This window comes from Macaca nemestrina, chromosome 8, assembly GCF_043159975.1.
Source record: "Macaca nemestrina isolate mMacNem1 chromosome 8, mMacNem.hap1, whole genome shotgun sequence".
In the NCBI taxonomy this organism is placed as follows: domain Eukaryota; kingdom Metazoa; phylum Chordata; class Mammalia; order Primates; family Cercopithecidae; genus Macaca; species Macaca nemestrina.
Genome location: NC_092132.1, coordinates 58,042,958 through 58,064,928, shown reverse-complemented (window position 1 = coordinate 58,064,928; position 21,971 = coordinate 58,042,958). Strand labels below are relative to the sequence as shown.

Sequence of the window (21,971 nt, the reverse complement as noted above, 5' to 3'; positions counted from 1 at the left end):
TTTAATATTTGAAATTTTAAAATTTAAGCTTTGAAGAAAGTAGTGGTTCTCCCAGCGAGGAGTTTGAGATCTGAGAATGGACAGACTGCCTGCTCAAGTTGGTCCCTGACTCCCACGTAGCCTAACTGGGAGACATCCCCCACTAGGGGCAGACTGACACCGCACACCTCACATGGCCGGGTGCACCTCTGAAATGAAGCTTACAGAGGAATGATCAGACAGCAACATTTGCTGTTCAGCAATATTCACTCTTCTGAAGCCCTGGCTGCTGATACCCAGGCAAACAGGGTCTGGAGTGGACCTCAAGAAAATTCCAACAGACCTGCAGCTGAGGGTCGTGACCGTTAGAAGGAAAACTAACAAACAGAAAGGACATCCACACCAAAACCCCATCTGTACATCACCATCATCAAAGACTAAAGGTAGATAAAACCACAAAGATGGGGAAAAAGCAGTGCAAAAAAGTTAGAAATTCTAAAAATCAGAGTGCCTCTCCCCCTCCAAAGAAACGCAAATCCTCGCCATCAAAGGAACAAAGCTGGATGGAGAATGACTATGACGAGTCAAGAGAAGAAGGCGTCAGACAATCAAACTTTTCCGAGCTAGAGGAGGAAGTACGAACCCAGCGCAAAGAAGCTAAAAACCTTGAACAAAGATTTCACAAATGGCTAACTAGAATAACCAATGTAGAGAAGTCCTTAAATGACCTGATAGAGATTAAAACCATGACATGAGAACAATGTGAGAAATGCACAAGCTTCAGTGAGTGACTCAATCAACTGGAAGAAAGGGTATCAGTGATTGAAGATCCAATGAATGAAATGAAGCAAGAAGAAAAGTTTAGAGAACAAAGAGCAAAAAGAAATGAACAAAGCCTCCAAGAAATATGGGACTATATGGAAAGACCAAATCTACGTCTGATTGGTGTGCCTGAAAGTGACGGGGAGACTGGAACCAAGTAGGAAAACACTTTTCAGGATATTATCCAGGAGAACTTCCCCAACCTAGCAAGGCAGGCCAACATTCAAATTCAGGAAATACAGAGAATGCCACAAAGATACTCCTCGAGAAGAGCAACTCCAAGACACATAATGGTCAGATTCACCAAAGTTGAAGTGAAGGAAAAAATGTTAAGGGCAGCCAGAGAGAAAGGTCAGGTTGCCCACAAAGGGAAGCCCATCAGACTAACAGTGAATCTCCCAGCAGAAACTCTCCAAGCCAGAAGAGAGTGGGGGCCAATATTCAACATTCTTAAAGAAAAGAATTTTCAACCCAGAATTTTATATCCAGCCAAACTATGTTTCATAAGTGAAGGAGAAATAAAACCATTTACAGACAAGCAAAAGTTGAGAGATTTTGTCACCACCAGGCCTGCCCTACAAGAGCTGCTGCAGGAATCACTAAACATAGAAAGGAACAACCAGTACCAGCCACTGCAAAAACATGCCAAAATGTAAAGATCATCGATGCTAGGAAGAAACTGCATTGACTAATGAGCAAAATAACCAGCTAACATCATAATGACAGGATCAAATTCACACATAACAATATTAACCTTGAATGCAAATGTAAATGGGCTAAATGCTCCAGTTAAAAGCCACAGACTGGCAAATTGGATGAAGAGTCAAGACCTATCAGTTTGCTGTATTCAGGAGACCCATCTCACGTACAGAGATACACATAGGCTCAAAATAAAGGGATGGAGGAAGACCTACCAAGTAAATGGAAAACAAAAAAGGCAGGGGTTGCAATCCTGGTCTCTGATAAAACAGACTTTAAACCAACAAAGATCAAAAGAGACAAAGAAGGCCATTACATAATGGTAAAGGGATCAATCCAACAAGAAGAGCTAACTATTCTAAATGTATATGCACCCAATACAGGAGCACCCAGATTCATAAAGCAAGTCCTTAGAGACTTACAAAGAGACTTAGACTCCCATACAATAATAATGGGAGACTCTAATACCCAACTGTCAACATTAGATCAACGATACAGAAAGTTCACAAGTATATCCAGGGATTGAACTCAACTCTGTACCAAGTGGACCTAATAGACATCTACAGAACTCTCCACCCCAAATCAACAAAATATACATTCTTTTCAGCACCACATCACACTTATTCCAAAATTGATCACATAGTTGGAAGTAAAGCACTCCTCAGCAAATATAAAACAACAGAAATTATAACAAACTGTCTCTCAGACCACAGTGCAATCACACTAGAACTCAGGGTTAAGAAACTCACTCAAAACCACTCAACTACATGGAAACTGAACAACCTGCTCCTGAATGACGACTGGGTACATAATGAAATGAAGGCAGAAATAAAGATGTTCTTTGAAACAATGAGAACAAAGACACAACATACCAGAATCTCTGGGATACATTTAAAGCAGTGTGTAGAGGGAAATTTATAGCACTAAATGCCCACAAGAGAAAGCAGGAAAGATATAAAAGTGACACCCTAACATCACAATTAAAGGAACTAGGGAAGCAACAGCAAACACATCCAAAAGCTAGCAGAAGGCAAGAAATAACTAAGATCAGAGCAGAACTGAAGGAGATACAGACACAAAAACCCTTCAAAAAAATCAATGAATCCAGGAGCTGGTTTTTTTGAAAAGATCAACAAAATTGATAGACCGCTAGCAAGACTAATAAAGAAGAAAAGAGAGAAGAATCAAATAGATGCAATAAAAAATGATAAAGGTGATATCATCACTGACCCCACAAAATACAAACTACCATCAGAGAATACTATAAACATCTCTATGCAAATAAACTAGAAAATCTAGAAGAAATGGATAAATTCCTGGAAACATACACTCTCCCAAGATGAAACCAGGAAGAAGTTGAATCCCTGAAAAGACCAATAACAGGCTATGAAATTGAGGCAATAATTAATAGCCTACCAACGAAAAAAAAAGTCCAGGACCAGATGGATTCACAGCCAAATTCTTCCAGAGGTACAAGGAGGAACTGGTACCATACCTTCTGAAATTATTCCAATCAATAGAAAAACAGGGAAGCCTCCCTAACTCATTTTATGAGGCCAACATCATCCTGATACTAAAACCTGGCAGAAACACAACAATAAGAGAATTTTAGACCAATATCCCTGATGAACATTGATGCAAAAATTCTCAATAAAATATTGGCAAACCAAATCCAGCAACACATCAAAAAGCTTATCCATCATAATCAAGTGGGCTTTATCCCTGGGATTCAAGGCTGGTTCAACATATACAAATCAATAAATGTAATCCAGCATATAAACAGAACCACAGACAAAAACCACATGATTATCTCAATAGATGCAGAAAAGACCTTTGACAAAATTCAACAGCCCTTCATGCTAAAAACTCTCAATAAATTCAGTATTGATGGAACATATCTCAAAATAATAAGAGCTATTTATGACAAACCCACAGCCAATATCATACTGAATGGGCAAAAACTGGAAGCATTCCCCTTGAAAACTGGCACAAGACAGGGATGCCCTCTCTCACCACTCCAATTCAACATAGTGTTGGAAGTTCTGGCTAGGGCAATCAGGCAAGAGAAAGGAATAAAGGGTATTCAGTTAGGAAAAGAGGAAGTCAAATTGTCCCTGTTTGCAGATGACGTGATTATATATTTAGAAAACCCCATTATCTCAGCCCAAAATCTCCTTAAGCTGATAAGCAACTTCAGCAAAGTCTCAGGATACAAAATCAATGTGCAAAAATCACAACCATTCTTATACACCAATAACAGACAAACAGAGAGCCAAGTCATGAGTGAAATCCCATTCACAATAGCTTCGAAGAGAATAAAATACCTAGGAATACAACTTACAAGGGATGTGAAGGACCTCTTCAAGGAGAACTACAAACCACTGCTCAGTGAAATAAGAGGACAAAAACAAATGGAAGAACATTCCATGCTCATGGATATGCTACAAGGCTACAGTAACCAAAACAGCATGGTACTGGTACCAAAACAGAGATATAGAACAATGGAACAGAACAGAGCCCTCAGAAATAGTACCATACATCTACAACCATCTGATCTTTGACAAACCTGACAAAAACAAGAAATGGTGCAAGGATTCCATATTTAATAAATGGTGCTAAAAAAACTGACTAGTCATATGTAGTAAGCTGAAACTGGATCCCTTCCTTACACCTTATACAAAAATTAATTCAAGATGGATTAGAGACTTAAATGTTAGACCTAAAACCATAAAAACCCTAGGCAATACCATTCAGGTCATAGGCATGGGCAAGGGCTTCATGACTGAAACATCAAAAGCAATGGCAACAAAAGCCAAAATTGACAAATGGGATCCAATTAAACTGAAGAGCTTCTGCACAGCAAAAGAAACTACCATCAGAGTGAACAGGCAGTCTACAAAATGGGAGAAAATTTTTGCAATCTACTCATCTTACAAAGGGCTAATATCCAGAACCTACAAAGAACTTAAACAAATTTACAAGAAAAAGACAACCCCATCAAAAAGTGGGCAAAGGGTATGAACAGACACTTCTCAAAAGAAGACATTTATGTAGCCAACAGACACATGAAAAATTGCTCATCATCACTGGCCATCAGAGAAATGCAAATCAAAACCACAATGAGATACCATCTCACACCAGTTAGAATGGCGATCATTAAAAAGTCAGCAAACAACCAGTGCTGGAGAGGATGTGGAGAAATAGGAACACTTTTCCACTGTTGGTGGGACTGTAAACTAGTTCAACCATTGTGGAAGACATTGTGGCGATTCCTCAAGGATCTAGAACTAGAAATACCATTTGACCCAGCCATCCCATTACTACGTATATACCCAAAGGATTATAAATCATGCTGCTGTAAAGACACATGCACATGTATGTTTATTGTGGCACTATTCACAATAGCAAAGACTTGGAACCAACCCAAATGTCCATCAATGACAGACTGGATTAAGAAAATGTGGCACATATACACCATGGAATACAATGCAGCCTTAAAAAAGGATAAGTTCATGTCCTTTGTAGGGACATGGATGCAGCTGAAAACCATCATTCTCAGCAAACTATCGCAAGAACAGAAAACTGAACACCGCATGTTGTCACTCATAGGTGGGAATTGAACAATGAGAACACTTGGACACAGAAAGGGGAACATCACACACTGGGGCCTGTTGTGGGGTTGGGGGAGGGGGGAGGGATAGCATTAGGAGATATACCTAATGTAATTGACATATTTATGGGTGCAGCACACCAACATGGCACAGGTATACATATGTAAAAAACCTGCACATTGTTCACATGTACCCTAGAACTTAAAGTATAATAAAAAATAAATAAAATAAAATATTGAAATCATAAAACAATTATAAGTATTAATACTTTAAAAAATAATTTGACTAAAATAAGTGGGTATGTAAGGGGCATTGGAAGTTTTATAATTTCCTAATTATTAATATTAGGGACTCTGATGATATATTTTAATTAATTGAGAAAGAAATCCTTAAGAATATTGTTCAAAGTCATGGAATAGTTTTGCTTTTATAATGATTTATTAGGTAATTCCAACCAATGCCCTAAAACAATAGATAAATTGAAAAATATGTAAGTGGACAATATCTGCTTGAAATTATTGAGAGCTAATGTGATTGTAACTAGGAGATCAAGTAGAGGAGAAAGATTAGGAGAATATGCCAAATCCTCAGCAGGAATACAAAAGCAAATTCATCTTTCAGTTTTGTGTGTTGCTTGCTTTGGACGACTCACTTATTCTCTCAGCTCTGGAAAACTTGCAGCCATTATCACTTATGCATCACCGTTTTCCCATTCTTTTCAGTTTCTTCTAGAATTTCTATTAGATATATGCTAAATGGTCTCCATCTATCTTCTATAGCTATTACAACCCCCTTCTTATTTCCATTTCTTCTATATTTTATTCCAGATTATTTTCTTATATATTATCTATGTAATGAATTCTTTTGAAAATTATCTTTAATCTACAAATTTTTGTGACCATTATTTACAGAAGTTTTATTTTGTTCTTTTCCAAAATACCTCTTTTTGCTTCCATCATGTCATGTTCTGATTTTTATAGTTTACATAATTTTAAATGTTTGTAGTTTCTTTTAGGTTGTTCAACTTTTTTCTCCTTCATGGACTTCCCTTTTTAGGGGTTTATTTATTTGTGTGTCTTGTAATTATTTTTATTATGATTTTGTCATCAGCAAGTCTTGCTCTCTGTGGGAGTTCCTTTCTCTCTGAATTTGTACATAAGGCTAAGTTTTTATAATACCTTCCTGGATCCTAGGAGTTTTACTAGTTGTGTACTAGGCGTTTTATTCATTTTTCAGCTTTGGGTCTTCTACTGTGCATAAGTGTATGCTCTGTACTCATTCAAGCTGCAAACCTAGGTTCTTGATTTTCTAACAATTCTGTCCAGTTTCACGGCTAGATAGCCAGCTTTTATGTGACTTTCATAAAATACTGGATGTAGTTCTTCCTGTCCCCACTTCACAACTGGGGTAATCCTCCAAGTTCCTAGACTTTAGGCAAGAAGGCACAATTCCAGTCTCTCGCCTTTCATGGATCTGAGTCCCATCTCCTGTTCCTACATGTACAACAAGCCTCAGAACTCAGTTCTTTGGGACCTTATTCTGGTTTGATAGGACTGTGGCCCACTTTGGCCTCAGCTGTGACTGTTTGACATTTTAAATTTCCTCTATGAATTTGGACTTGCAGATTCAAGCTCAGATATGCATTTAGTTAAAAAGAAAAATAGTCTATGGTTTTGAAGTAGAAAAATGGAAGTTTTCCCATATCATCTTAGATAGGCATATTGACGTGATGTTTTCCCTAAGAAGCTCCTTAGCCTCTCATAAAAAATATGCTCCTTATCCTTTACATGCCCTCCACTTTTCCTGGGTAAATATAAATATAGGTTCTCTATGTAACTATATGTAATATCATTATAACCTAATAACTCATGACATGTATTCTAGTAGTAACATTTTTCCATGCCTAATATTTATCATTTACATATTAAATTAAGCAATCATCCATAAATATATATTAATGGTTTATATACTGTTTAACATTTTATTCATTTTTGTTATTACTGAATACTACCAACATGTGATAATAAAACAAACAGAAGATCATATATATAAGTGTACAATATTTCTTCATTCTTTCAACTACTATGAATGGCTGCTATATTCCAAGCACTGTAATAGGCACTTTAAATCACTGAATAAAACAGAAGATTTTTAATGTTATTTTCTTCATATCGGTGAAAAGAATGACCATTTCTCTTGCCTTGGGAAGTGACATTGAGCAGAAGTAGTAGGGGCCATCCATGCAAAGACAGTTTAGAATCTCCTCTTTCATTGAATGAAAGCTTGACCTACAATCCAGTCCTTCACTGGCATTTTTATGTTGGTGAGTGGTAATAAACATTAAATTGTCTCTGGTATTTTTACAGCTTAGCAAATGGAGTACCTTTGGAACTCTGGAAGTTATACCTCAGACTGAATCGGGAACACAGATGTTCTCAGTGGTGACAGAAGACGATTGTGAAATTCTTAAAATCCCAGCAAAGGGATATGCAAAGATAAAGGAGGTATGATATCTAATATTATATATAAACAGAAATTGGGCATAAACTCAAGCTGTATTTTGCTTCTGTAGACAAAGATATCCATTATCTGTTTTATTTTTAACTTTAACTTAAGCTAGAGACATTAAAAAGGTGGTTTATTTGACGAAAATCACTTAAGAGTGCTGGTGATAGGTAAAGTGTAAACAAAGGTCTCAATGAATATATTTTAGGTAATTTTAGAATACCCTTTGGCTTTTCATTAATTTCAAACGCATTCATTCAGTCAACAAATATGTGTTTTGCATGTTCACAACATGTCATATGCTAAGAATACTAGAATAATAAGATGGATAATAGTACTGCTGCTTTCCCAGTCTCTATAGTCTACTTAAGGAGGAAAAATACTTGAATGGGATTGGCATGATATTTCATAATTATACAACAAACATCAAACTCAGAGCTGGATGAATAAGTGATAACAACTTATTCTGATTCCTTAATTCTGCAGCTTTAAGATACTCATTTACCTAAAGTTTAATAATTTATTCTCTTCTAATCAAATACAAATTTTTTCTTGACTCCTATTTCTCCTACTTTGGATAGCAGAGGAAGTTTGTATAAATAATGGAATTGAGGCTGGGGGCGGTGGCTCACGCCTGTAATCCCAGTACTTTGGGAGGCCGAGGCAGGTAGATCACCTGAGGTAGAGAGCTCGAGACCAGCCTGACTGACATGGAGAAACCCCATCTCTACTAAAAAGACAAAATTAGCTGGGTGTGGTGGCACATCCCTGTAATCCCAGCACTTCAGGAGACCAAGGCAGGCAGATCACCTGAGGTAGGGATTGGAGACCAGCCTGACCAACATGGGGAAACCCTGTCTCTACTAAAAATACAAAATTAGCCGGATGTGGTGGTGCATGCCTGTAATACCAGCAACTGAGGAGGCTGAGGCAGAAGAATTGCTTGAATCCGGGAAGTGGAGTTTGCGGTGAGGTGAGATCGCACCATTGCACTCCAGCCTGGGCAACAAGAGTGAAACTCCATCTCAAAAATAAATAAACAAAAAATAATGGGATTGAAAGGTTTCCATGATCCTGCTGTTTCATCTTTTTAAAAATGAGCTTAAGCCAGATGCAGGTCCTGCAGAAAGCTGGTGTAAGCCATGGTTCAGTGCTCATGTGGAGTGGAGTTGAGAAGACACCCATCTTCTTGGGTCTCCAATGGTGGGGATTTCTTGTGATTTAGTGGTCCCAGTGTCAGTAGTACAGGTAATTCTCTCAGAATTCAACATTATTCTAAATCCTTAATGTTCATTTGTTTTGATTTTCAGAGTGGCTGGCTTTAACAAAAAATTCTGTATGTTTTGTTTTTATTTCCCAAATATCAGTACCAGTTACTTGATTTTATCAAACACAACTTTTCAGTTTAATCTTGACTATGACAGGGTTTTAAAAAACTCCTAAAACATTTATAGAAGTATAATATATAATGAAAGGTGAGCAAATATAATTTTAGTAAGTAGATCTGAAGATTAACATTTTAATATGTCTATATGGCCACAGAGTGATGCTCTGATAAAATTCAAATGTATCTTATACTAACTTTTATTCATATGGCCTTTATTTTACTTCTCTCACCATTTATCTATTTGCTATTTCTTTGATTTTAAATGGCCTATTATTAAAAATTTGATAATGACATTCTATTTCAGGAAAAAATAAAAATTGAAAATATGCAAAAGTTGAAATTAATCCATATGTGTCCTTATTATGAGGAATGGCCTACTTTATCCATATATGAGCTAATTGCACTCCTTAAATGGAAAAAATTTCCTCCAGGTCATGGTGAGTTTAATGCAATTTTGGATCATTTTGTTTGCATTCTGTTATATTATTGGAATTGAAATTCTTCATAGTTGTAACATTTTATACAATATTTCTTCATATAAATATTCTCTAATTTATTTGATAATAACATTTGAATTGGACATTTAGATTATTTCTTGCTTTTCATTAAAAGTGATACTGTACTGGCTTGAAGAGTGGCCTCAGGACTAACCTTACTTTAACATCTCTCTCTACTCCCTATAACTGTTCCCCTCTTGCCCCACCCTGACGGTTACTATAAGGGCCAAACTGAAAAGGAGAAATACTAGAGGGTATAGCCACTCACACGAGAGAAAAGGGAAAAAAAACCATTTTTTCTTTTCCTTTTTCCTGGGTGGATAACTATTTAAGCAGCAAGTTTGCTAATCTGTACTTGTGCTACACATATTAGCCATGGAAAAAAATAATTATGGAGAATGAGTGAGGCCTAGATAAGAGAAAGTAGCAGTGAAGCACCTACATTTTCAACATTCAGCCTAGCAAGGATGCACGGATTTCCTGCATTATGTGTACACAAAAAGTGTAGGTGGTATTGAGCCATTTTGCATGATTTGTCCATCTATGAAAGCCAATTTAACAAGGGTTGCCAACCCAAGAGGAGCTGTGGTAGGATGGGCCAGAGCTTTAGGTCTCTTTTGGTAACGAAACACAATTGCTTCATGAGAGACAGCCACAGATAACAGAGAGAGGATGGTAACCTCGCCTCTCTTTCCTCACAGCCAGTGAAGGAGCCAGAACTTAACATTATAATGGAAGAAGAAGTGTTTGAAAGAAATATTTCTACCCCAAGTCTGCAAAGCCACAATTATAGTGAGGGACATTTTTAATTTAAGTTTGAGATTAAAATTCTAAAACAAATGAATCTAATTGGTAAATTCTGGGCAGCAACTATAAAAACATGGCAGAGTATTTATGAAATCTGGCTAAGGTATCCTTTGAAGGAAACACTGTAACATAGGAAAATGAGGTTCAGCACACCAGGAGTTCTTTTATTGAAAAAAAGTAAATATAATTAGGGGAAGTTTATCCTTCAAAAACAGGAATACTCTAATAAACCACTTAAATTTGGTGAGAATCTAAAACATTTCTCATATTTGTTCCAAATTTCCTTCTACTGCTTGCATTTATATTTTATTTATCATGTTTTTGAGATGTAGCATTTAATCCATGTTTAGTCAAATAACTATTTTTGCTCATAAATTTGAATATTTGTAATATGATGCTTTTGTTTATGACGTATTTTTCCTGATTAGTTATAAATGGCATTTTTTTTAACCAAAAGTACAAATGGAAGGCAAGTAGTAAACTGACTTGTAAAAAATCGAGAATTGAATATTTCTAAATTCCCCATGTTCATTACATAGAAACAGATGAGCATCTCAGAACCAGTTTGATACCTCGAGGTGCCAGTGATTCAAGTACCTGTGATGGTGATGCCTTTTTGTTCCTTCATTCATCCTTCACTGCTCTCTTTTGTTTTGGACAATATTTTCTAACGTAGCATATTAATTCTGTTAATATTTTTTCACCATATTTGTTATTTTTCATGGTTGCTTTATTTTTTATGGTTGTTTTGGATTTGTCACGGTTTTGTCACAGGTTTTCCACTTTGTATCAGAAATATCAAATTTTGATCCTTGCCTCTCTTCCAGGCTTTTAATAAAAATATAATATCCAATCCTTGCCAATCTATCATTATATTAATATTTTTGAGTTGATTAAAAAGGAGGAAAGAGACCATCATAAAGATATTTTAAATTAGGTGATCCAAAAGAATATGAAATTTGGAAAGGGGAGAATGATTATGTGTTTTAATATATTTGATTACTAATGATAATAATCTCTCTTTTGATCTAAAATATCAATCAAAAATACTAAAATTTTGCATCAAAGAGCTAAAAAGATACTGAGAAAGTTAACATACTGTTTCTTAGACTAATATTGAATTCAAGTTCTTTTTGGTAAGTATCTTGAAAAATAAATGGTGGTGTTTGTTAAACTACCAATTGCATTGGACAGTCTGTGAGTCTATTGAATAAGTCAAAATAATATTGTTTTCTCACCTATTCCCAAACATATAAATGTGTGGTACTTTCATAGTTTTAGAAAATATTTATCTTCCTTAGAGAAGATTGACAGTTTCATCTGATAATCATCAAAGCCCTATGGGTTCTGAAAGACTGTAGTTTTTATAAATAAATATACCTATGTGAAGAATAAACCCTGTCAAATTCATCTAATTTTCTTTTATGGTAGTGACAAACTTGATATATCAAAGAGAAGAATTGGATTATAATACTTCCTGACTGTTTACTCAAGATTTAGTTTGAATTTTTATCAGAGAATGTAGAGAATGTAGCTCAAATTACACTTTTATTATCTGGGTTGAAAATTAGCAGTAGTATGATTTCCAAAGCATAATTATGTGTGTTTTGATCTTATTTTAAATATGTATAGTAGATAGAGTTTCAGAGGGATTTAGTTAATTATTCGAAAGCTTGACAGAGTTTAGGATTAATCCTTGGCAATCAATGAAATAAGTAAAGCTTGTATCTGACTCTATTTGCTTTGTTAACTTCTTAAGTCTTCCTACTTTTGCTTCATATGCTAAGGGAACCTTATTGTAGTGAATATGTACAGTGTTGCTTATCATTTGGGTGTGTCTAGTTTATAACAAGTCTTCCCAGTTGTTATTCTTTCAAGATGTGGCTGACTTGAAAGTGACAACCAGCTTAGGTCACTAATCAGCTCGTTCCCACGTGTATCATGAATATAATAAAAAATGGTAAACTGACTTGGCAAACATTTAACTATTTATGCATATTTTGTTGTTTTCTTGCTAATGTCAGTATGCCCCCATCTTTCTCCAGGTAGGATTTGATATAGCAAACATGATAATTGGAAAAACTAAAAAAATTACATCAACAAATTTAGTGCAGAAAGATAAAACATGTGAAAATCATAATAGTAACAATAATAATAGTCAAAATTATATCTAGTTATCTGAAACCAAAAGTGGAGTATTTCAGTCACAAAATACATAGGCTCTACATCCCTTCAACCTTTTGACATCAGTCTCTTCCAGTTTAATTTACTCTACAGGGAATCAAAAGTCTTAGTCCCATGAGGCACTCTTTGAGCATCCCAGAACCAGTTTGATACCTGGAGGTGCCAGTGATTCAAGTACGTGTGATGCTGATGCCTTTTTGTTCCTTCATTCATCCTTCACTGGTCTCTTTTCTGTTGGACAATATTTTCTAGTGTAGCATTCTTTTAATAATTTTTCACCATATTTGTTATTTTTTATGGTTGCTTTAGGGCTTACCATATACATTTCAATTCAGCAGAATCTACTTCAGATTTTTACTAACTTTATTCCAGTTTTAAATATGACTCTTATATAGCTCTATTTCCATTTCCTCCTTTATATGTTATTGTTATTATACAGATTGCAGCTATGTATGTTACAAATTCAACAATATATAAAGTTATGTCTCAAAAACAGAGAAAAAAGAAATCAAATATATATTTATAGTGTTCATTATATTAGACATCTTATTTACCATTTCTAGTCCTTTTTATTTGTTCCTGTGGACTCAAGTTGCCATCTGATATGCTTTCCTTAGTTCAGTATCAGTTTTCTCCCACCTGCTTTCTTATGCTGCTATTGGCAAATATATAATATTTCTATATGTTATATATCCAACAACATTATACACATATTATTTCACACAGTCACTCTTTATGAGTAAGGGAAGAATGGATAAGAACTATGTATTTATCTTACCTTTTATAATTGCACATTTACCTTTAGTGGTATGTTTTGATTTTTCATGTGGATTCAAATTTTATGTGAGGATGCTTGTTTGCAGACTGAAGAACTTTTTTTAGTATTTCTTTGAGGGAGTATATGCTAGTAACAAATACTGCCAGGTTTTCTTTTACTGAGAATTTCTTCATTTCTCCTTTACTTTTGAAAGACAGCTTTGCAGGGTATAGGATTTGAAGTTGAAATTGGGTTATTTTGTATATTTTAAAAATGCAATCCCACTTTATTCTGGCTTCTATTATTGTTTCTGATGAGAAGACAGCTGTTAATCTTTTTGGGATTCACTTATAAGTGACAAGGCTTTTGCTTGCTGGTTTCAATATTTTCTCCTTGTCTTTCGCTTAAAGAAGTTTTAGTATAATGTGTCTGTTTGCTTATTTTCTTACCTAATACTAGAATTTTCTGTCACATACTTTAAAGCCCTGTTTGCTACTAATCTCTTCTGTTTCTGACTCCCTTTCTCTGATATTGTTAGCTATGATAATCAGTTTTAAAGTTTTTCTTGTTATTCACCCACTTAGAAATAGTTAATGTCCTCTCATTGTTATTCAGGTAAAATGCAAAATCCTTAATATAGTTTGAAAGGCCATTTATATCTAGGTCATACCTATATCTCAAAGTTTTAATTTTAATAATTCTTCTCCTTTTTCGTTCGTGTTTCTGCCAACCTGGACTTTTATTAGTTCTTCTATGTCACTATCGCCATTGAGGCCTTTTACATATATTGTTCCCTCTTCCTGGAGAAGTTACTTGCCCCTCATTTCAGGACATTTACTATTGTTAAGATAATGTTTTCTGGACCAGTTGAGATTCTATTGCTCTTTGTTTGCTTGCAGAGATGCCTCTTTGTCTCTATGAGGGTCAATGAACTTTTTCTGCTAAAGAGCAGATACTAAATATGAGCTTTGTAGGTCATATAGTGCCTCTGTTACATATCCACCCGCTTCTTCTTTTTAAAGCCTTTAACAATGTAAGAATCATCCTTAGTTGTAGTGTTATTAAAAAAAAAAAAAAAATGGGCCTTGGGTCAGATTTGGTCCATGGTGTAAAGTTTTCTAACTCCTGCCCTATCTTATTTTGTTAATCACCTTTTTTTTTTTTGGTGGGGGACGGGGGGCGGGGGGACAAGGTCTTATTATATTGCCCAGGCTGGACTCAAACTCGTGGGCTCAAGTGATCATTCCACCTCAGCCATTCGAGTAGCTGAGACTAAAGGCACATGCCACCATGCCTGGCTTTCCTTGTACTATCTTAACACTCATTGTGCTATGTCATAATTAATAGTTTAAGGGTCAGTTTTTCCACTAGACTTACAGTTTCTTTGGAATAAGACCATCTTATTTTTTAGTACCCAACAAGTATCTAGAATTTACAAGCCCTTGAAAATATTGTTGATGAGTTAATGAATATTTTGATGTCAGTGTTTACCCTTAGACCAAAGTTATGACTTTTTTCTTCCAAAAGAAAATTTAACTCTTTGCTGGTCAGTACATATGGGTTGTATTAACACTTAGCATTAATTTTCTCTGTTTGAGGAAAATGCTATCATTAATTCAATCTTAAAATATCTTAATACATTTATTGATAAATCTCCTGATTAAAACACAGTGTGTTGCTTTGCTTTGCTATCTTTGAGACATTTTACAGAATTGCATCATTGCAATAAATCAACCATTGATAATGCTGAAAGGTTATACTGTCTTAAACTCACAATCCAGGAAGAATAAAGGCAATTTGGATTTAAGGTGAGGTTAAATAAGGAAAACATTAGCACGGCATTAAGGACAACAATAGTTAAAGGAAGTCTATTCTCTTCAGTGAATCACCAGGAGTAAAATATTTGTAGAATCTATCAACTAATTTTCATTTTTGGTCATCATGTTTAATTCTCACTATGCATGCAGCAAGCTTTCTACTACATGGGGTATGAGAAATGGAATGATCACTGATAAATGTAATTGAAGTATAATCTCCCTCCTTCTTAAGTTTTTCATCATGCATATTGTTCTTATTAATACAACTGTAAGAAAAAATTTTGGCGAATGATGAATACTGTACATTATATGGCTGAATGCCCCTTCCAAACACTTCTAACCAACCTGTGAAAGCTAAAAACAACTAAAGACTACATATTCTAGAATCCTTTGTAAAAGTTTTAATTTTGATTGTGGCCTCCATTCTGCCCAGTGTGTATTTCTCTACAGTATTTGGAAGAAGTCAGGAGCCACTCTCCTTGCAAGCATGGTGATGAGCATGGTGGTTCCAAAGTTCATCCCCTGTATCACACATGATGAGTGACACACAGCCGCAGGAGTGAGGTTTCCTTTAGAAGAGCTCTGTGTTGTGAGTGGGCATTTCTGCTAGCTACTGTATTTTCTTGCCCTATATTATTGAATTCTAGTTTTATGGCCCTACTAGAGTTTCCTAACACCCTCTGATAAACCATTTTTTATTGAAATTAGATAGCAAGAGTCTGCTGTCTGTACCTAGGAACAAAGGACTGTGCACTGGGTGTTCATTCTACCAATGATCTCCTTTGTGAATAACTACTTTTTTCAAAAATTTTTCATTTGAGAAAATAATTTTTTTCATAAGAAATATGAAGTTTGTCTCTTCATATTTTTAACATCTGTGTACAGAACACCTTGCTAATTGCTTTTGTCATGGCAATGAAAAGAAATACATTTTAAAATCACTTAAAGTCATGCCGGGCACAGTGGCTCACACCCATAATCCCAGCACTTTGGGAGGCCAAGGCGGGCGGACCACCTGAGGTCAGGAGCTCGAGACTAGCCTGGACAACATGGCAAAACCCTGTCTCTACTAAAAGTACAAAAATTAGCCTGGCCCTGTGGCAGGAGCCTGTAATCCCAGCTACTTAGGAGGTTGAGGCAGGAGAATCTCTTGAACCAGGAGGCGGAGATTGCAGTGAGCTGAGATCATGCTGCAGCACTCCAGCCTGGGTGACAGAGCAAGATTCCGTCTCAAAAATAAAATAAAATAAAATAAAATCACTTAAATGCTTGAGTAGCTACACTGTAGTCCTTACTATGTAGGACAGTTTGAGCTTTCCTTTTTTATCTCAAAGATTTAATAATTAGAAAAATACAAAAAGTGTGATTGTTAAACAAGTGAGATAGATCAAAATATCATGTCTTAAAATGATTTTCACTACCTCATGGACATATATATTATATAACATAATAAATATCACAGACACAGTAGAAACTGAATGGGAGAGAGGATTTTTTGGATGTGGTTGAACTGAAAGTAGGAGTGATAATGCTAGGCAGGAAAAATAGCATAAGCCAATATATGTTTTTTGCAGATCTTGCTTTAGAAAAGTTGATCAAACAGTCCAATTTAATCAGATGAATATTCATGAGCATTGGGAGATCAGTAAGACTTTCTGTAGTCTCAGGCATTTTAAATACCATATTCATATTCTTGGGCTTTAACTTACAGATAATTTGACATCATTAAAGGTTTTGAATAACAGAAGAGACCTGAAAAAGTCAAAGTTTAGGGGAACAGCAGAGCAATATGAGTGATAGTTGAAAGGAGAGAGGTACTAGAAAACCAGAACAATTAGGAGTCAATTTTGGTAGTACCAGAGGCAAAGAGATGAGAGGCAATGGAGATAAGAGGCAGTAGTGACAGTAATAATGGAAATAAATTAATATGAGGAATATTTTCATTATTCAGGAGTATTGTACAGAATAGATCTTTTCAAATACATTTCCTCTTCTTCTTTGCAATGCTGACAGTCTATGCATGTTGGGGATGTTTTGTTTTTTCAGATCTCTACCAGAGTACTCTGTTGCTGCACAGATGCATATGTCTGTGGATATCAGTTTAAACACACATCTGACACTGAGAAGGGATTCTCAAGCATGGGTTTAAATGAACCTGTGCTCTCACCCACCACCTGCAGCATTAGAATACACATTTCCTGGTATTTCTCACTGTCTCCAAAGTCTTTTGTGAGTACAGGCCACTATTTATCAATGTTCAGAAGAGAGTTGCTTTTATTTTCCTACCCAAAGCCCAAGGATAAAGATAGTTTCCTGAATGACTCACTTCATGTGTAGAAAGATATTTATATTCATGTTTTCATTGACAGTCTTAATTAACGTTATTTTCCCTTTACTCTTACTTTTATCATTAAAACTCAAGCACTTTGGCTATTGCCATTTTGCAAATGCTCCCAAGGCTTCTTATGAGCCTGTTTACCATTTTTTCAGCTTTATCTGTAATATATATATATTTTTACTATGAAAGGATTTATGGTGATATTGATCATCTAAAGGTACAAATTCAGCATATATGGATTTTTTTGTTTTCTAAATAATATTTATCAAGATTAATTAAATATAATCCAGTATCTCAACATTGACTTTTCTGTTAGATTTTTTTTTTTTTAACAATTCAAGAACCTTCAATTTATTTTCCATGAAGCTTCTTTTTTAAATAACTGTTTTCTTATGATTTCGTAGTATACCTTTTTGGTAGAGTAATAATTAGTAATAGAAATGTGTAATGACTATGTAAAATTTAATAATTTCATTAACATTCTCTGGAAAGAGCTTCTACTATTATTACCATAGAAGCTTTAATAATTTACCTCAAAAGTATTATGTCTAGAAATATCATTAAAATATAATGTTATAGTACAACAATGCACAACAGAATCACTGATTTTGTTTTCAATCAGTTTTGAATTTGGCAAACATATTTATATCTATAGAATACTTCAAACATACTTTGTAGAAAGTATATAGTTTAATTTCTTACTCAGAATTTAGCCTTCTGATTTTATTAATAATATGATAAAGGTGAACAGTATATTAGTTATGTAAAGTTAAAAAAGTACTGCTTATTTAAATAATTATCCAGCTGCTATGTAATAATTAAATTAAAATAAATTAAAAATTTATTTAATTAATTCAAATCCCTCAGAAGTAGATAAGATAAAATTAAACACCTTTTAATAATGGAACACTCATCTATTCAAATTCCCCATGAGCAGATAGAGCTTTTCATCAGTAACCCAGGCAACTCCTGAAGCTCTTTATAGAGCTCTTTTTTCGACCTCTTTCTACTTCCGGCAATTGACCATTGCTTCTTTATTTTGTCATGACATAAACTATATTTCCTATTATTACAATTAACTTTTAGTACTGTATCTTCTGACATTTAGAAGGAAAGCTGCATTTCTCTTCACCTAAAAAATAAAACTGCATAATTTCATTTTCTCACATTTGAAGCAAACTATTTAAAAATAAATTTGAAACTTTTTTTCTCTAAGCAAAACAAATATGTGAACATTTAAATCTAGAGAAATGCTAAATTACAAATACCATTCATTTTAATAAAAGTGATTTCTACTAAAATTTCCAAAGTAGAACTTTTTAAAATGTGAACTCTTATGTTTCACTATGAATATTGTGTATAAGCAAACTGTTAACAATGATTATTGCTGCTTGGTGCTATTGATTGCCTTTTTTCCTGCTTTCCTGTATATTCTAGACATTCTATAATAAGTATATATGTTTATAATGAAATAAATAAATAGGTACAATTATAATACAATTTGATTTCTAAAAACCTAAAACAATCTTTTTAATAAAGAAGCAATTCGTATTGGATGTTGTGATCCACCATTCCTGTCTTCTGCCCATTGGAGTGCATTAGCATAAGTCTTTGCCATCTTAGGTTTGACCGTTTTTATGAACTTTGGCAATACAAGTGTTGGGGAATGCCTTCTGCATGGAAAATTTCTTAACATTTGGAGGAATAAAAATGAATAAAGATAGAGCCCCAGATAATAGAAGTAGTCAGTTAGGTATGTAGAGGAGGGAGAAAGGGGGAAGAAGTGAAAATGGAAAAGAAGTTCTTACTTGCTTCCAAATTCTAAGGACAGGTCATTAGGGTGTAAAAGTAAATAAGGCTAAAAGGTGTCTTTGTGAATGGTGACATCCTGAGTATGTTTAACAAGAGGACATAAAGAAGCAAGATTGACTGTTGCAAAAGTAATTAGTGTCTATATATATATATATATATATATGTCTATATAATTTGGTGTGTGTGTATATATATGTCTATATACTTTGGTAATGCTGTCATGACCAATGATCACTGAATTCATTTCCTTTGTATATCTGATGTCTATAAAAAGAGAAATAAGGCTTTAAATCATAAAACAGGCTACAATTCATAAAGTATCATAATGTAATAATATATGGTTTGAGGAAGTATCTTAGGCCAATAAGTACAGAAATATAATGCAAGCCACATATATCATTTTAAATTTTCTAGCAGCTACATTTAAAAAGTAAAAAAGTCGGCTGGCGCAGTGGCTCACGCCTGTAATCCCAGCACTTTGGGTGGCCGAGGTGGGCTAATCACGAGGTCAGGAGATCAAGACCATCCTGGCTAACATGGTGAAACCCTGTCTCTACTAAAAATACACACACACTCACACACAAAAATATTAGCCAGGAGTGGTGGTGGCCACCTGTAGTCCCAGCTACTTGGGAGGCTGAGGCAGGAGAATGGCCTGAACCCAGGAGGCAGAGCTTGCAGTGAGCTGAGATCATGCCGCTGCACTCCAGCCCGGGTGACTGAGGAAGACTCCGTCTCAAAAAAAAAAAAAAAAAAGTAAAAAATTAAATAATATATTTTATGTAACACATACACATATCTAATATGTGACCAACATAAAAATTACTAATTAGACACTTTGTACATTTTTCATATTTTGTTTTCATATTAAGTCTTCAAAATCCAGTGTTATTTTACACTTACAGTGTATCTCTATTTGACCTTGCCACATTTTAAATGCTCAATAGCTACATGTGGCTAGCAGCTACCATATGGGATAGCACAGTCTTAGAATATACAATACTCTTTCTGAAACTGTAAAACAGAAAAAGAGGCAAAAATATTGGCATAACAGATACATAGATATCAATTTTTAAATATATCAGTAAAGATTAACTATGATTTCTTTTTAAAAAATCTTATAAATCATTTTAATAATAACTTCCTAAAAAGTAACTAGAGCTAAGAGAGTGAACCATGTCAATATAGGTTTTTTTTCTTACTCTGATATTTGAATGTCCCTAATTTGTTTGTAATCACACATTTAAGGATGCATTTGTGAGAATGTGGGGTGTGTGTGTGTGAAGATTATCTCAAGAAAATGAAAACATATTTACCTATAATATTTTAATTTTCATTTTAAAATAAACTATGTTGTACTAATAAATCTGTCAAGATACCAGGATTATGAATTAAATATCTTAGATCTTTATGGATGCTAATGGGCTTCATGAAGTTATGTTTATATCTCTATATTCTATCTAGAATTCTTTATTTTATCTAGAATTATATATTCTATATATTCTCTCTACATTATCTATATTAATAAGAGCCCTATTAATATAGACATTATTAACATATTAATAAGAGCTTTATTATTAATATAAATTTGTATGAGCTGAACTGTATTTTAAATACATTGGGAAACAATATTTACAGGCATCTTATAACAATTATTTGAGAAAGCAATTTTCAAATTTTTTGTAAATCTGCTTTTATTATTGTTATTGTAACTACATTGCTATATTTTTTATTATAAAGGTAATTTTATATTCCACAAAGTTTTACCCTACTTGCAAATAGATTATGCATGTTTATAGTTTAAAAATTATATAGATTTGTGGTGTCATAAATTTGAAATCTATAGTATTCCCCTCCCCTCAAGAAAATAGTATTGACTGCTTAGGTTCCCAGGACAAGGCACAAGACCTTGTTAAATCACGGTACCTGTAAGCGCAGTGGAGGACTTAAAGTATCCTTCTCTGCTTCTGAAAATGAGGGGCTACTCCTCTCCCCATGACCACTACACCTTGATCCATTGAACAACATAAATGGATATTCCTTTGGCTTCAAATGTGCCGTGGTTTCTTTTCTCTTTTTCTTTTCTTTTTTCTTTTCTTTTCTTTTTTTTTTCTTTTTGAGACAGAGCCTCTCATTGTCGCTCGGACTGGAGTACAGTGGCACAATCTTGGCTTACTGCAACTTTCCCCTCCAGGATTCAAGTGATTCTCCTGCTTCAGCCTCCTGAGTAGCCAGGATTACAGGTGCCTGCCATGAGGCCCAGCTAACTTTTTGTAGTTTTAGTAGAGATGAGGTTTCACCATGTTGGCCAGGCTGGTCTCGAACTCCTGACCTTTTGATTCACCCACCTCGGCCGCCCAAAGTGCTGGGATTACAGATGTGAGCCATCATGCCTGGCCCAAATGTGCCTTGGTTTCTTTGCTTTGTCCAAAAGATTGGGTATGGGAAAAATCAGCCATTTATTGAACATCTACTCTGTGTCAGCTACTTTCTAGTTACTTTCACACACATTGTCTCATTTACTTCTCAAAACCGCTATCAGAAAAGTATATTTGCTTTATTAATAGAGAAACTCAATCTCAAACGTTTACCATTCCAAGGTTAGACTTTTGGTAAATGTCATGTTTGAAATCCAGAACTGATAAATGTGAAAATAAATCTTCTTTCTGTTACATTATGTGATTTCTTCAAGAGGTTTTCTAGTGTTTGGAAAAGTCTGAAGCAACTGCCTATGGGTTTGCAGAGGTAAGAGTATC

At 34.7% G+C, this 21,971-nt stretch overlaps 1 protein-coding gene across 4 annotated transcripts in view; it reads left to right on the top strand.

Annotated features, from left to right (window-relative positions):
- LOC105497295 (cyclic nucleotide binding domain containing 1) overlaps positions 1-21,971 on the top strand; it is a 596,100-nt gene that overhangs the window by 404,474 nt on the left and 169,655 nt on the right. For all 4 annotated transcript variants that reach the window (XM_071068020.1, XM_071068021.1, XM_071068023.1 and 1 more), the window contains exons 7-8: positions 7,478-7,615; positions 9,308-9,440. In XM_071068020.1, the coding sequence (XP_070924121.1) occupies positions 7,478-7,615; positions 9,308-9,440 (271 nt within the window). The remainder of the gene's footprint in view (positions 1-7,477; positions 7,616-9,307; positions 9,441-21,971) is intronic.